Source organism: Rhinichthys klamathensis, unplaced genomic scaffold, assembly GCF_029890125.1.
Source record: "Rhinichthys klamathensis goyatoka isolate OS25496 unplaced genomic scaffold, OSU_Roscu_1.1 h1tg001110l_1, whole genome shotgun sequence".
Classification (NCBI taxonomy): domain Eukaryota; kingdom Metazoa; phylum Chordata; class Actinopteri; order Cypriniformes; family Leuciscidae; genus Rhinichthys; species Rhinichthys klamathensis.
Genome location: NW_026607347.1, coordinates 4,735 through 22,139, shown reverse-complemented (window position 1 = coordinate 22,139; position 17,405 = coordinate 4,735). Strand labels below are relative to the sequence as shown.

At 46.5% G+C, this 17,405-nt stretch overlaps 1 protein-coding gene across 2 annotated transcripts in view; it reads right to left on the bottom strand.

Moving 5' to 3' along the window:
- acsl6 (acyl-CoA synthetase long chain family member 6) overlaps nt 1-15,451 on the bottom strand; it is a 62,960-nt gene extending 47,509 nt beyond the window's left edge. The window contains exons 1-2 of one of the 2 annotated variants that reach the window (XM_056244808.1): nt 15,232-15,451; nt 2,880-3,100 (exon numbers count right to left, since the gene is read on the bottom strand). In XM_056244808.1, coding sequence (XP_056100783.1) covers nt 2,880-3,100; nt 15,232-15,277 — 267 coding nt within the window. In that variant the 5' untranslated portion in view covers nt 15,278-15,451. Of the gene's footprint in view, nt 1-2,879; nt 3,101-14,992; nt 15,022-15,231 lie in introns of those variants that run through there. The other variant, XM_056244809.1, reaches the window with a different exon arrangement.
- Nucleotides 15,452-17,405: the final 1,954 nt, after the last annotated feature.

Here is a 17,405-nt window from a genome sequence, read left to right as displayed (position 1 = left end):
GGGATCAGGAGGTGTGTAGAGTGTATAGGGGATCAGGAGGTGTGTAGAGCGTGTATAGGGGATCAGGAGGTGTGTAGAACGTATAGGGAATCAGGAGATGTGTAGAGCGTGTATAGGGGATCAGGAGGTGTGTAGAGCGTGTATAGGGGATCAGGAGATCTGTAGAGTGTATAGGGGATCAGGAGGTGTGTAGAGTGTATAGGGGATCAGGAGGTGTGTAGAGCGTGTATAGGGGATCAGGAGGTGTGTAGAGTGTATAGGGGATCAGGAGGTGTGTAGAGTGTGTATAGGGGATCAGGAGGTGTGTAGAGCGTGTATAGGGGATCAGGAGATGTGTAGAGCGTGTATAGGGGATCAGGAGGTGTGTAGAGCATATAGGGGATCAGGAGGTGTGTAGAGCGTGTATAGGGGATCAGGAGGTGTGTAGAGTGTATAGGGAATCAGGAGGTGTGTAGAGCGTGTATAGGGGATCAGGAGGTGTGTAGAGCGTATAGGGGATCAGGAGATGTGTAGACCGTGTATAGGGGATCAGGAGGTGTGTAGAGCGTGTATAGGGGATCAGGAGATCTGTAGAGTGTATAGGGGATCAGGAGGCGTGTAGAGTGTATAGGGGATCAGGAGGTGTGTAGAGCGTGTATAGGGGATCAGGAGGTGTGTAGAGTGTATAGGGGATCAGGAGGTGTGTAGACCGTGTATAGGGGATCAGGAGGTGTGTAGAGCGTATAGGGGATCAGGAGGTGTGTAGAGCGTGTATAGGGGATCAGGAGGTGTGTAGAGCGTGTATAGGGGATCAGGAGGTGTGTAGAGCGTATAGGGGATTAGGAGATGTGTAGAGCGTGTATAGGGGATCAGGAGGTGTGTAGAGCGTGTATAGGGGATCAGGAGCTCTGTAGAGCGTATAGGGGATCAGGAGGTGTACAGAGTGTATAGGGGATCAGGAGGTGTGTAGACCGTGTATAGGGGATCAGGAGGTGTGTAGAGCGTATAGGTGATCAGGAGGTGTGTAGAGTGTATAGGGGATCAGGAGGTGTGTAGACCGTGTATAGGGGATCAGGAGGTGTGTAGAGCGTATAGGGGATCAGGAGGTGTGTAGAGCGTGTATAGGGGATCAGGAGATCTGTAGAGTGTATAGGGGATCAGGAGGTGTGTAGAGTGTATAGGGGATCAGGAGGTGTGTAGAGCGTGTATAGGGGATCAGGAGGTGTGTAGAGTGTATAGGGGATCAGGATGTGTGTAGAGCGTGTATAGGGGATCAGGAGGTGTGTAGAGCATGTATAGGGGATCAGGAGGTGTGTAGAGTGTATAGGGGATCAGGAGGTGTGTAGAGCGTGTATAGGGGATCAGGAGGTGTGTAGAGCGTGTATAGGGGATCAGGAGGTGTGTAGAGCATGTATAGGGGATCAGGAGGTGTGTAGAGTGTATAGGGGATCAGGAGGTGTGTAGAGCGTGTATAGGGGATCAGGAGGTGTGTAGAGCATATAGGGGATCAGGAGGTGTGTAGAGCATGTATAGGGGATCAGGAGGTGTGTAGAGTGTATAGGGGATCGGGAGGTGTGTAGAGCGTGTATAGGGGATCAGGAGGTGTGTAGAGCGTATAGGGGATCAGGAGGTGTGTAGAGCGTATAGGGGATCAGGAGGTGTGTAGAGTGTGTATAGGGGATCAGGAGGTGTGTAGAGTGTATAGGGGATCAGGAGGTGTGTAGAGCGTGTATAGGGGATCAGGAGGTGTGTAGAGCATATAGGGGATCAGGAGGTGTGTAGAGTGTGTATAGGGAATCAGGAGGTGTGTAGAGCGTATAGGGGATCAGGAGGTGTGTAGAGCGTGTATAGGGGATCAGGAGGTGTGTACAGTGTATAGGGGATCAGGAGGTGTGTAGAGCGTGTTTAGGGGATCAGGAGGTGTGTAGAGCGTGTATAGGGGTCAGGAGGTGTGTAGAGGATCAGGAGGTGTGTAGAGTGTGTATAGGGGATCAGGAGGTGTGTAGAGTGTATAGGGGATCAGGAGGTGTGTAGAGCGTGTATAGGGGATCAGGAGGTGTGTAGAGCGTGTATAGGGGATCAGGAGGTGTGTACAGTGTATAGGGGATCAGGAGGTGTGTAGAGCATGTTTAGGGGATCAGGAGGTGTGTATAGGGGATCAGGAGGTGTGTAGAGCGTGTAGGGGATCAGGAGGTCTGTAGAGCGTGTATAGGGGATCAGGAGGTGTGTAGAGTGTATAGGGGATCAGGAGGTGTGTAGAGCATGTATAGGGGATCAGGAGGTGTGTAGAGTTTATAGGGGATCAGGAGGTGTGTAGAGCGTGTTTAGGGGATCAGGAGGTGTGTAGAGCGTGTAGGGGATCAGGGGGTGTGTAGAGCGTGTATAGGGGATCAGGAGGTGTGTAGAGCGTGTATAGGGGATCAGGAGGTGTGTAGAGCGTGTAGGGGATCAGGAGGTGTGTAGAGCGTGTATAGGGGATCAGGAGGTGTGTAGAGCGTGTATAGGGGATCAGGAGGTGTGTAGAGCGTGTATAGGGGATCAGGAGATGTGTAGAGCGTGTATAGGGGAACAGGAGATGTGTAGAGCGTATAGGGGATCAGGAGGTGTGTAGAGCGTGTATAGGGGATCAGGAGGTGTGTAGAGCGTGTATAGGGGATCAGGAGGTGTGTAGAGCGTATAGGGGATCAGGAGGTGTGTAGAGTGTGTATAGGGAATCAGGAGGTGTGTAGAGTGTATAGGGGATCAGGAGGTGTGTAGAGCGTATGGGGGATCAGGAGGTGTGTAGAGCGTATAGGGGATCAGGAGGTGTGTAGAGTGTATAGGGGATCAGGAGGTGTGTAGAGCGTATAGGGGATCAGGAGGTGTGTAGAGTGTATAGGGGATCGTGTATAGTCCTGTACCTGCTCTTCTCTGGACTGATGCCGCAGGTCGCAGGGTGGGACGATGGCTCGCGGGCGATGGGAGATCCAGTAGGCCAGAACCGCAGTGAGCGCACCCAGACCCAGCAGAGTCGAGGTGGGCAGAGAACGGATAAACTCACCCAGATCCTCCAGCTCCGGCAGATGAAGACCCAGCAGAAGATCCCGAGATTGCATCTTCTCCATCAGAGTGGAGCTGAGCTCTGACACACACACACACACACACACACAGACACACAGACACTATATGAACACAAGCTGATGTAAAGATAACACAAAGTCACAGTGACACAACACAGAGTTTATCTAGACCTCAACAGCGTTCGGCCTTCTTCTAATGGCTTACATATTAACATGCTATCTGACTATACTGAACACACACAACTAAACAACTCTGGAAATCAACAGAGCCTGTGCTCACTAAGGTCCTCTTTATTGAGAGTCTGTCCAACGGTTCATCAGTCAACTCTATGATCCTCAAAAGCCAACAAAACCTCGAGACCTTTCGCTTTGATTCTACTGCCATTCTCTGAACAATAATTAATCCTGTAAGTAACTCTAATCTGATTATGAGTATTTTAAAAGGTAAATGTAATTACAAGTATTTCATTTTAGGAATCTGACTGCATGATCCAGCTGTAATTACTTCAATCAATTCAATCAGATCAATATTAACTCATGAACGTAAGGGTTGCTCCCACTGACAGAAGATCTGTGTCTGTCTTTGTCAACACTTTATTTTGATGCTCCGCAAGTAACTTTGGTTCATATTAATTTATTCTACTAACCTGAACCCTGATCTACCAGTCTACTGATCCTCAAATGAGAGTTAGTAGTCATAGCACAGTTATAGTGAGTGAAACGCCTGCCGATGGCCATGGAGCTGAAGCGTAACCCTTTCTTTGCTTTGTGAACAGTCTGACAGTCGTGTTAGTGACGAGTTACGGTAATGAACTCATGAACACACATGTGTGGCTGATCCTGCAGTTCGGCTTTATTTGTTGATCTCATTCATGAACTCTTCCAAAAATGGAAGTTGATCAACAGGAATTAGATTTCTTTAGCTGTTTCCCCTGTGGCAATCTCTCATGCAAAATGAATATACCACATAAACATCATATGAAATCAGAGAGGCATCGGCGCAGTATCGAGAGCGTAACTAATAACTAATAACTCACCGGTGCGAGGAGCAGAAGTGTCTGAACCGTGGAGCAGCGAACGCGGGATATTGACGCATCTGATGTTTAAAGTTCACGTCTCAGCTCTCGTCCTGGTCAATTTAAAAAGACAGCTAACTGAGAGATGTTGTAAAACACAATGAAAGGATCTGAATGTGCTGTTAGTGTCACAGAACTCAATGAGTGCAGATCTAAAGCGGGCGCTTACCATACTTTACTGAAGAATACTTACTCTGCTAATAACATATTGGAAGTTGTGCTGGGCTTTATACGACAACACTGTTGTCGTGTAAATGAACGCATTAAAAGTTTTCTGTTTTCAGTTGTCGTAAACAGCCCCTAAATTAATAAATGATGATTTAAGATTCACTAAATGTGTGTTGGCAGGGTGTGTACACAACCCCCCTATAATGGTAAAAATCCACCCACTCCTTTAATCACCATAAATAATAAACAGTGGACAGCCCATGCCCATGACTGCTGACGGACCCCGCCCTATTAACATAGACCCCGCCCATGACTGCTGACGGACCCCGCCCTATTAACATAGACCCCGACCATGACTGCTGACGGACCCCGCCCTATTAACATAGACCCCGCCCATGACTGCTGACGGACCCCGCCCTATTAACATAGACCCCGCCCATGACTGCTGACGGACCCCGCCCTATTAACATAGACCCCGCCCATGACTGCTGACGGACCCCGCCCTATTAACATAGACCCCGACCATGACTGCTGACGGACCCCGCCCTATTAACATAGACCCCGCCCATGACTTCTGACGGACCCCGCCCTATTAACATAGACCCCGCCCATGACTCCTGACGGACCCCGCCCTATTAACATAGACCCCGCCCATGAGTGCTGACGGACCCCACCCGATTAGCATAGACCCCGCCAATGACTGCTGACGGACCCCTCCCTATTAGCATAGACCCCGCCCATGAATGCTGACAGACTCCGCCCTTCTGTTTACTCACGGGTCGCTCCGTCTGACACCCAGCTTTCTGTGCGCGTTATTCGGGTGTGTGGTGCGCTCAGAAAACCATATATCAGAAGTTTAGACTGATATGGCTTTAAATTGCCGCTATTGTGCTATTTTAAAGGCTCCTAATGTTGTTTTGGAGTCTCCTACAACAGGTGTACATGCATCAAAGGTAAAAAAACACTTTCATTTTCTCATAATATATATTGAACATCACCACATTTTTCAATGATTCTCAAACAACTCGATGGATGAATCAGTCTCACTAAATCCCTCTTTTCTGAGAGATACTCTGCTCTGATTGGCCAGATGGCCAGTCTGTTGTGATTGGTCTAAGTCAGAAGCTATATGCCAATTACCATAACTGAACTTCAGCTCCAGAGGTGAGTCCGATAATGAAACATTGGAAGAACTAGTTATTCAACCTGAACCTCCATCACGAGGATGACTCGAGAAGGACTCAGTGTTTCTCAGTGATACACCACTCAGTTTGAGGAACATTATGAGATGTTGCAACTGTAATTCCTCACCATCAGCATTAACAAGTGTGTGTCCATCAACAAACTGATTACATTTCTAATTTATTGCAGTGAACATTCAGGAACTGTATCAATAACAGTGTGTTTCTCCCAGCTCTAGCGTGAATGCCTGATGAAACATTAAAGTTTGTAAAACAAATCTTGCTCCATCATTTATCTTTCCTCAAAGTAGTGAGAACGACAGACGATCTGCACTAATAGACACAGTTATAGGTAATAGTGATCGACCACGGCTGATCAGCAGAAGTGTTTCAGGAAGACAGTGATAACGTGAGTTAGCCGGAGACCTACACAATATACAACACAAAACTATTTTGAACTCTCGGTAGAAAATATGTACATCAATAATTAATACAGGTTGTGATTCTGAGGAGCGAGTTGGTCCAAATAAACTGAGCACTGACCCGTCTTTCTAGAGCCAGCGTTTAGCGAATCTCGCGTAGAACTCAAAGAGATTGGCGAAACAGTCGTCAGTAAAATGACGTTTCAGGGCTGATAATGTACAACATAGGCGGGTATTATGCAAATGTATCTTCTAGTGATGTAGAACCGTAAAGCGTTGGGATTCGAAACACAAACGACTCGTGAAGGCGGTACAAAGTCGATTCTTTCTTTTGGGAGACAATAGCTTTATTTATCGTGCACTTTCCACTTTACAACTTTGCAGAACGTTTACATCCACAAACAGCAATATCACACACTGCATGAAAGGGAATATTCGAAAAACCATGATAGGGGGACTTTAAAACACATGCAGATAATAAACTTTCATGATGATGATAAAGAACTGCAATGTCACAAGATCTGAGGCACGAGCTGTACAGGCTCCGCCCTCTTCTGGAAAGGGGGCGGAGCAGCAGCTCATTTGCATTTAAAGATACATGCAGGAAACAGCATGTTTTTCCTTCCACTCAAAAATGGCCATTTACAACATTATATAATAACTGATCTGGGGGGTATTTTGAGCTGAAACTTCACACACACATTCTGGGGACACTGAGACTTAAAAAGGGGCATAATAGGTGCCCTTTAAGTGGCCTTTTATTTCATTAATACTATATTATCTGCAAGTATATATATTTTTTAATATATAGTTTAAAGTCGGCATGAAAGGGAAGTTGAGATTGTCATTTTTTCCTTGTTGTGACGTATATCCGAGTGAAACGGCTTCTGAAATTAGAAAAAAATGTAGGGCGGGGCTTGATTTCGTCCTTCGGGAATTGATTGGATCGTTGGAGGTTGGGCGCTGACACTGACAGGTTCTCTGAGAGGCTGATAGCTCTGGCCACACCCTTTCGCCATTGCACGTGACCGAAAGAGAAGTCGTTTCGAGGGGGGAGGGAAGGGTAATGTATTTGATTAAAGATTATAAGGGTACATGAATTTAAAAAAAATAATGAAGTGCACAGATAAATCATTTATAATAAACACTACAATATTACATTTAAAAGATGATTTGTCAAATTTGATTTCATGCTGACTTTAAAGGCACAATATGTAGGTTTTTTTCGCCACAAGAGGGCGCAGTTTCCAACAATAAAACAGGCGTAGGTTGATGACGCAGTGATGAGCTGAATGATGGGACTTGCTGTCAAGCTGATGGATCTAATAATGTTTATGGATGAGTGCAAACATTCATGTTTTTTAACATTACAGTGGTATGAAGCAGGTCGCGATTGCTAAAGAGACAGATATCACACGCGAGTCCCGCGGATATAAAGGAATAAGGACATTTAATTCTACCGAACTACCGCGAGTGCTGGATTACTCACACAGGTCAGTTTATTAGACGAATTAAACTTGTGAGGGAACGCAGCGCTGCTTCACTCGGTCTAACGTTACACTATCACACTAAACGGCATTTAAATGTGTGTTGAAAGTTATAATGTTATACTACGTGTTAGTTCGTTTGCTATACGAAACTAGCAGTGAGCTAGATCAACATTAGAATAATATACTGACCATATTCTAACATTTCATCATTTTGAGCTAACGTTATATAACATTGATTTGTTTTATGTACATTTGCTCACCTGTCTAATAAAGCTGTCGTGACTCGTGAAGCTCTGTCGAGTCCAAGTTAGCCGCGGACGCTAGCTCTCGGCATCTCAAAAACGCCACGCTGATATTGATCCTCATTTTAGTTCTCCTTGTTTGTCACAAAGTCTGCTTGCCATGGTCTATGTGTGAAAGAAACGAGAACTGCGTGCCGCTAAACGTTACGCACTGCGCAGTTGTCCACGTCTGTCGCCATGGTTACGTCATGGCTATGGCAGTACGAGCGGAAACCGAGGATAGCGGATATTGCGTCATTGACAGGCGACATTTTTTTACGGGACGGCCACTTATTTAAAATTGGAATTTCTCTGAAATAAAAAATCTTTGGAGACTTTTGGGATATTGTAAATACACAACTGCAGGATATATATCACACTGTGCAAGCGATTTTTGGATATTTTATTACCTTTGTACCTTTAAGGATTTGAAGTACACTACAAGTGCCTATTGAAAACAGAAAAGTGCACTTCTTTTCCTCGCGGGTCTCCATAGACAGCAACAACAAGATGATTGTACTGTTTACATTAATATTTGGTAAAATACAACATCGTAATTAATTTCTCATTTGTTCAGGAATCTTAGCAGACATTGAGCATCATTGAGGAACTGGAACAGATTTCATCTGAAAACGCCATAACAAACATCTGGACGTGAAGAGCAAGGATGAAAATATCTGGACTGTTATTGGGAGACGGGGACTAATGCATATGCTTGGTCAATAATGCATATTGATCTTATGGTTGTTTATGGCACCAAAACTGCTGAATTGTCTTTTGTAAGTATTGATTGTTTGTGAAGTCCATTTACTTGAAGCTTTCTTCCAGTCCAGACTGCATGTTTAACAGTTTTTCTGTGCACTCATAATTAACTCTGTAATGCTGTAATTATTACTTATAATAACCTAAAGTGGGGAGTTTGTCTAGAAGCACAGATCTTTAGACGTGGCTTTCGGACTGAAGTCTCCTGGGAAACGACAGATAATCTGATGCATGTCTGTCCCGATGCACGAGCTTTCATTTATACGCCGTAGATTATCAAGGGATTATCGCCAGGCCGTGTGCAGGATATGAAATATAATATATTCTCATTCTGACAAAGCATCATTCTTCGAACACTGCTAAAAGATCACTAGTTCATAAAGATGCAAACTTTTGAAAACATATGGTTTCGTGACATTTCCAATCCGATGATCGTTCATCATTATATAATGTAACATTTATTTTAAAGTCTGTGTGTGACATGATGAACTCAAACCCCCGGTGTCGTCTAACAGATTAAACAGAGCTGTGTGTAAAGCTGTCCTTCATCATCATCTTCATCGAGACACTACACACTGTTCACAACATCTCGAATAACTGGATAATGACTGAAGCTGAATATCTGTCAAAAGCTCAGATGAAGCACTTCCACTCGTCTTCATATTCATAACACTTCAAAAATTCACTTTGTAATTCTGTCAAATTAGAATGTTTGGTCCCACTTTATATGAGATGTCTTTAACTACTATATACAGTACTTGCATTATAAATAATACTTGTAGGGTTCAGTCAAGTCAAGTCAAGTCAAGTCAAGTCATCTTCATTTATATAGCGCTTGATTGTTTCAAAGCAGCTTTACAGAGATAAACATACAATTTACGGTAACAGAGATTGTTTTGGCTTTATATCGATTTTGAATAATGTTATTTCCAGCTAAAGTTGGTTTTGATAAAACATGTATGTAAGAGTATTGTATCAAATTATTAATTTAAATGTTAATGCACAGTAGTTAAAGACACTTCATATAAACTGGGATTATGTTTTAATAATCTTTTGCAACATTACAAATATGTTTAATGCATGACATTCAGTAGAAATGACACTAGAGTATACTTTAGTTTACCATAAATGCTTGTCATGCGGCAGCACACTTAACAACACACACGTCATTATGAAATTACATATAAAGCTGTACTGAAGTACTTAAATAGGTCACAAAAGCAACATTAATGCATTTTAATTTACTTGCAACTAATGGAATTGGAAGTGTCCAAAAACATTACATGAATTTCACACTTAAGTATCTTCTTATAAAGTATGCTCTCTTTTTAAAGTAAGCTAAAGTGTGCTTCTTGTTCACGAGTTATCAAACCTACAGCAAATCTGATGCTCGTCCTCCTCAACATCACCTGAGCTACTGCTCCTCAAACACACAACTCATCCGATCAGGACACGTTTCTGTCCTCTGGTCACTAGACCACCGTCTCCATGAGTGTCCATTCACAGCCTTTATAGCCTGTGGAGAGCGATGATTGGCTGCTGTGCACCCTGAGGGCGGGGTCTGAAGAGTAAGCTCCGCCCCCACCCCTTTCACAGGAGATTATGGGCTATTAGTGCACTAACAGATGGACACGAGTGACCCTTGCTTTACACGGGCTATTTAGAGTCTGTCCACTTTTCCCTGGCCCGGAGTTCCTGATGTCACTTCCTGTCATGTGTGTGAGTCTCTGCACTGATGAAGTGCTCACCTGCATCTGTTACCCTAAAGAGCTGTCTATACCTGAGGCATCCCATAATAGTGTGTGTGAGTGTTTGTGTGTGTGTGTTTGTGTGTGTGTGTGTGTGTGTGTGTGTGTGTGTGAGTGAGTGTGTGTGAGAGAGAGTGTGTGTGAGTGTGTGTGTGTGTGTGTGTGTGTCTTTATGTGTGTGTGTGTGTGTGTGTGTGTGTCTTTATGTGTGTGTGTGTGTGTGTGTGTGTGTGTGTGTGTGTGTGTGTGTGTGTGTGTGTGTGTGTGTGTGTGTGTGTGTGTGTGTGTGTCCAAAAAAAAAGCAAACACTGACCACCATCATGGTGACTTCAAATGAAACTATTATTTCATAAATAAAGTTAAACATAAAAACCTGTTTAGTAAGTGAAGCTGGTAACGCTGTTTGTGGAGTTGTTTAATCCTCTGCTGAGATCTTGAGAGATTTAATGTCTTCTTTTATCTTCAGTTGGTTTCATCTAGGGGGCTTTCACACGGGCAGTGTAGTTGGGAACGGGGCACGGTTCGCATGAAACATCGCTAATGTGAACGCTGTCATGGGACCTGATGCGCACTGGGGTCCCGAACCCGAGTCTGCCTGGAGGAGGTGGTCTGAGTTCGGCTGCTCCCGAACCGTGCCGCGGCTCGCGTGAATGTGAAAGCAGCACGGACTCGGGTGCGCACTTGTTCAGGAAGTAAAGTGACCTGCGCATGCGTTTTAGCTTATTGTGATGTATTCAGGGGCGCCGGGAGCAAACGCGCTCGGCTCGGACCGCAGCTAACCAGCCCAGTGTGAAAGCCCCCTTAGGCTGTGGCTGAAGTCAGCTGTAGTTCTTGTGTTTCTCTGTTCTTCAGTGATTCTGCTTGTTAACAGCAGGTGTTCATCATTAATGCGCAATCATCACTTAAATATCTCATTAACTTCAACACTGCTTCAGTGGTACTTTAACTCTGTGGTGTGCACACATATGAACAACGAGCAGTGTTAATTTAACATGGGCGTTTTGCTGTTACTATTACATAAATCTAACCTCTTTCATTTATGTATGACTGACAAATATGAATCACATTCCGTTTATTAATTTGTTTATGTTAAAACTATGCAATCCAAATGGATGAAAATGTTATGTGCAATTCAAATACATAAATCTTATGTTTAGACATAAATGTTTGAGTGTGTGTGTGTGTGTGTGTGTGTGTGTGTGTGTGTGTGTGTGTGTGTGTGTGTGTGTGTGTGTGTGTGTGTGTGTGTGTGTGTGTGTGTGTGTGTGTGTGTGTAGGTTGGTATTAGTCTACCTGTGATCAGCTCCCGCGCCCACAGACACACACACACACACACACACACACACACACAGGCAGGGAAAGCGAAACGCATCAGTCTGCTGTGAGCCTCCGTGGCCACCGTATCACACCACCCTCAGCAGATGCATGTCTCTCGCCCCTCCCTCTCCCTCTCTCTCCTCCTCCATCTACCCTTGACTACATGATACGCAGGCTTAGCTTACAGCTCTCACACACACACACACACACACACACTGACTGACATATAAATAACACATTCACAGATACATGTTTAGAGCAAGCGCAGGGGAACACAGCTATATTATCTATATCATCTGTATCAATATCAAAACACTATTTCTGCCTGACCGGTGAAAGATGTGTAACCTCAGGTGGATTCGGTTATATTTATTCTTCTACTTGAACAAAGATGAAACACATTGTGAAGTCACAGCGCCGTTTAAAACACAAATAATATTCAGAAATGCTGCATTATTGATTTGACTGCAAGGAAACTCTCAGATGAGAATATGCTGAATCTGAAGCTGCTTTGAAACAACACTGTACAAGAGTTTGGAGATCAAAACTCAGAAATAAAAAGATTTCATCTGAACTGAATGTCTTTAAACATTGGTTTCAGTGTTTCAGAAACTTTCAGTGAAGCAAGTCAACATCCTTTATATTTCTGCCCCCCAGAATCCCTACAGTGAATCAGTGCTGTATAAAGCTCTACAGACGAGAGAAACAGATAATATCCAACACAAGACCAGTGTCCCCAGCATCACACATGACCTGACCAGTCTCCCCAGTCTCCCCAGTGTCCCCAGTGTCTCCAGCATAACACATGACCTGACCAGTCTCCCCAGTCTCCCCAGTGTCTCCAGCATAACACATGACCTGACCAGTCTCCCCAGTCTCCCCAGTGTCACCAGTGTCTCCAGCATCACACATGACCTGACCAGTCTCCCCAGTGTCACCAGTCTCCCCAGTGTCACCAGTGTCTCCAGCATCACACATGACCTGACCAGTCTCCCCAGTGTCCCCAGTGTCACCAGTGTCCCCAGTGTCCCCAGTCTCACCAGTGTCACCAGTGTCCCCAGTCTCACCAGTGTCACCAGTGTCCCCAGTGTCACCAGTGTCTCTAGCATCACACATGACCTGACCAGTCTCCCCAGTGTCCCCAGTGTCCCCAGTGTCACCAGTCTCCCCAGTGTCCCCAGTAGCACCAGTGTCCCCAGTCTCCCCAGTGTCACCAGTCTCCCCAGTGTCCCCAGTGTCACCAATCTCCCCAGTCTCCCCAGTGTCCCCAGTGTCACCAGTGTCCCCAGTGTCCCTAGTCTCCCCAGTGTCCCCAGTCTCCCCAGTGTCCCCAGTGTCCCCAGTCTCCCCAGGCTACCCACGCTACCCAGTGTCACTAGTGTCTCCAGCATCACACATGACCTGACCAGTCTCCCCAGGCTACCCAGTGTCACCAGTGTCTCCAGTTTCACACATGACCTGACCAGTCTCACCAGTCTCACCAGTGTGTCCAGCATCACACATGACCTGACCAGTCTCCCCAGTGTCACCAGTGTCCCCAGTGTCAGCAGTGTCCCCAGTCTCCCCAGTGTCACCAGTCTCCCCAGTGTCACCAGTCTCCCCAGTCTCCCCAGTGTCACCAGTGTGACCAGTCTCCCCAGTGTCACCAGTCTCCCCAGTGTCACCAGTCTCCCCAGTCTCCCCAGTGTCCCCAGTCTCCCCAGTCTCCCCAGTGTCACCAGTCTCCCCAGTGTCCCCAGTCTCCCCAGTCTCCCCAGTGTCACCAGTCTCCCCAGTGTCATCAGTGTGACCAGTCTCCCCAGTGTCACCAGTCTCCCCAGTGTCACCAGTCTCCCCAGTGTCCCCAGTCTCCCCAGTCTCCCCAGTGTCACCAGTCTCCCCAGTGTCATCAGTGTGACCAGTCTCCCCAGTGTCACCAGTCTCCCCAGTGTCACCAGTCTCCCCAGTGTCCCCAGTCTCCCCAGTGTCACCAGTCTCCCGTGTCATCAGTGTGACCAGTCTCCCCAGTGTCACCAGTCTCCCCAGTCTCCCCAGTGTCACCAGTGTCACCAGTGTCCCCAGTCTCCCCAGTGTCACCAGTCTCCCCAGTGTCATCAGTGTGACCAGTCTCCCCAGTGTCACCAGTCTCCCCAGTCTCCCCAGTGTCACCAGTGTCACCAGTCCTGTGCTCACTCAGCACTTTCTTCTGCTCACTAAGCATCATTTGAGCCCTTCACACACTCATGAACATCAGTTTTCCCCATTCAGCGCACTGTGAAACCTCTGGTGGTGAAGTGTGTGTGGACACACACATGACTGCTGGCGAAAGAGGATCTCAGTGTTTCTGGTGTTCCTGTAAACATCAGCAATCTGAAAGCAGAAGCGTTCACCAACACACTGTGGGATTCCCAAGATAGTTCACCCAAAACAAGAAAGCTCTGTCATCATTTACTCAGTCTCATGTTCCTCCAAACCTGAGTTTCTTCTTCTGTAACCCATCAACTGTTCAGTCACCAACATTCTTCAGAATATCTTGCTTTGTGTTCAATGGGTGAAAGAAAGAAACTCATGCAGGTTTGGAACAAAGTTTGGAACAGAGTAAATTATAGAATTTTTGTGTCAACTCTCTTTTTTAATTCTGAATATCTCAGTTTCATTTCTTTGAATATGTCTTCATAATGATGAAAGTTTGCTTGTCCTGTACAGCACATTCCCTTTACAGTCAATGCCAAGTTGGCTTGTGAACCGGTCGCTGAGGGCCAGCTATGATGATACGCACATTTCAATGGAGAAGACAGAAAGTGTTGGTAAGCCTAAATCTTTAAATTATGGAGGACGAGGTAAAAGATTAGGTTCACCTCAGTCTCTCGTCACACTGGACCGCTGCATAATTCATACGCAGCACATGGCAGCTGGAGGCTCGGGTTAGACGGCGTCCAGGCACTATTCGCTAACACATGGCCATGAAAAATGCATGATGTGAAGGCCACACTGTAAAGAACGTGATCCATTTAAAGTCCAAAACTTGCTACCCGAAGCGTGTGAGTAAAATACCCTGCAGTGGTCAGTTCATCATGCACGTATTTTCAAGTGAAACTCAATTATCCAGATGTGATTGTGAAGGTGCAGCAGCTCCAGTCGTTATAGATTCTGCCTACAGTGATGCTTGATGTTAACACACACTGAAGAAAGACTTTGCCCTGCCCGCAGAAGTCGTAATAAAGCAATGCAGTGAGCAGTGGGCGGAGTCAGCACCTCTGCGCTGGACAGCTCCGCCAATCAGGAGGCGCGCTCGCTCGTGACGTCAGCGGTCTCTGCGTAACAATGAAGCACGACACCGGCAAACTAGCCGCTTTAAAGGACGTGCTATAAAATGCGGCCCTTACACGAACATAACAGAAATATGACCCATATCTGTCTCCTGTCACCACATGTCACACACATAAAGTCATTCTCACATATTAACGCGTCGCATAAGATCTGCAGCGTTTAATGCCGTATAACAGAAAACATCACGATCAGCAACTTACGTGCTGCAGCGAGCAGCCGCTTCATTTCCCGTAGCTCGCTCAATCTACCAGAGGCGATGTTAACAGAGTCGCGTTTCGAATAGCGATCTGAGCGAGAGAGACAGTGAAGCTTCGAGACACTACAGGATTTGAGATCCTGAGCCTTTAATAATGTCCATCTCTGGCACTGCGGCACTGGCGTGTCTCGCGATCGGAGATGTGTTCTCCAGCAGAATAAACCAGTAAGACGGAACACTCACCTAGAACAACCCACACAGATCCAGCGACTAAAGCGAAGGCGAGCATGTCTCAGTCATGGAGAGCGTAGTTCAATCCGACACACTGCTGCATGGAGAGAGAGAGAGAGAGAGAGAGAGAGAGAGGGGGGGAGAGAGGGATGCTGGTCCACAGGCCCGAGAGCGACAGACAGGTCTGAGTCTCGCCTCCTGTCTCCTCCCTCACGCGAGGATGATGATGATGATGGTGGTGATGATGCGCCTATAGGAAGAGATGCTGCTGTTGGATGATTCCTGGAACGTCATGTGTGAATTTTACACAGCATTAATAAAATCAGGCTGCTTCTATTTTTATCATCAGGACTGTTCAGCTCGTCTAACTTTTACTAAATACTCCCATTCCCGTGCGACCTAATCTACTAGTGTAGTCATGATTTTTTGTGTGTGTATGCATTTTCAGAGATTAATTTCTGTCTATGAGAAATGCAATACGGTGTGTTTATAGTTAATTTACATCAGTGAATTTTTTTCTCTCTTTTTTGATGAAGTGATATCGTATCAGTCTCTTATCTCTTGCTCCGTCAGCCATTCACCGGTCCCCACAGGAGTCACGTGATCCTCGGCCCCGCCCCCTCCTGTTTAACCTTGAGCGGCTCTCCTTCTCATCCAGAGACGGCAGGTCACGTGATCGAACGCTTATCACACGCGTTCAAGAATCAAGTTTTAAGACACACGTAGGCCAATCAAATGCACGTGCATGTGGAAATACAGATGTCGAGTGCTTTATCACATAATAATGACATCTTTGTGTTGAGACACTTTTCCTTATTTGCTGGTGAATGAGTTAAACAGAGGGAAGAGAGAGAGTTGCAGAGAAGGACAGGCTGACAGTGACGCAGTGCTGTGGATTTGCCACTCAATCCAAAGTGACCGAGCTGTTAAAGCAGATGGCCGGAGATTTACTCAAGCTCCTCTCTCCGAATACACTCCTGACAGTGTGAACGGGTGTGTGTGTGTCTGAAGCAATGCTCTGCCACAGGCTGGCTCACTACACACTGGCTCACTACACACTGGCTCACTACACACTGGCTCACTACACACTGGCTCACCACACACTGGCTCACTACACACACTGGCTCACCACACACTGGCTCACTACACACTGGCTCACTACACACACTGGCTCACTACACACTGGCTCACGACACACACTGCTCACTACACACTGGCTCACTACACACTGGCTCACTACACACTGGCTCACTACACACTGGCTCACTACACACTGGCTCACCACACACTGCTCACTACACACTGGCTCACTACACACTGGCTCACTACACACACTGGCTCACTACACACTGGCTCACGTTCACACACTGGCTCACTACACACTGGCTCACTACACACTGGCTCACTACACACTGGCTCACTACACACTGGCTCACTACACACTGGCTCACTACACACTGGCTCACTACACACACTGGCTCACTACACACTGGCTCACTACACACTGGCTCACTACACACACTGGCTCACTACACACTGGCTCACTACACACTGGCTCACTACACACACTGGCTCACTACACACTGGCTCATGACACACTGGCTCACTACACACTGGCTCACGACACACACTGCTCACTACACACTGGCTCACTACACACACTGGCTCACGTACACACTGCTCACTACACACTGGCTCACTACACACTGGCTCACTACACACTGGCTCACTACACACTGGCTCACTACACACACTGGCTCACTACACACTGGCTCACTACACACACTGGCTCACTACACACTGGCTCACTACACACTGGCTCACTACACACACTGGCTCACTACACACTGGCTCACTACACACTGGCTCACTACACACACTGGCTCACTACACACTGGCTCACGACACACACTGGCTCACTACACACTGGCTCACTACACACACTGGCTCACTACACACTGGCTCACCTACACACTGGCTCACTACACACTGCTCACTACACACTGCTCACCACACACTGGCTCACTACACACTGGCTCACTACACACTGGCTCACTACAGCACACTGGCTCACTACACACACTGGCTCACTAGACACTGGCTCACTACACACACTGGCTCACTACACACTGGCTCACTACACACTGACAACACTGGCTCACTACACACACTGGCTCACTACACAC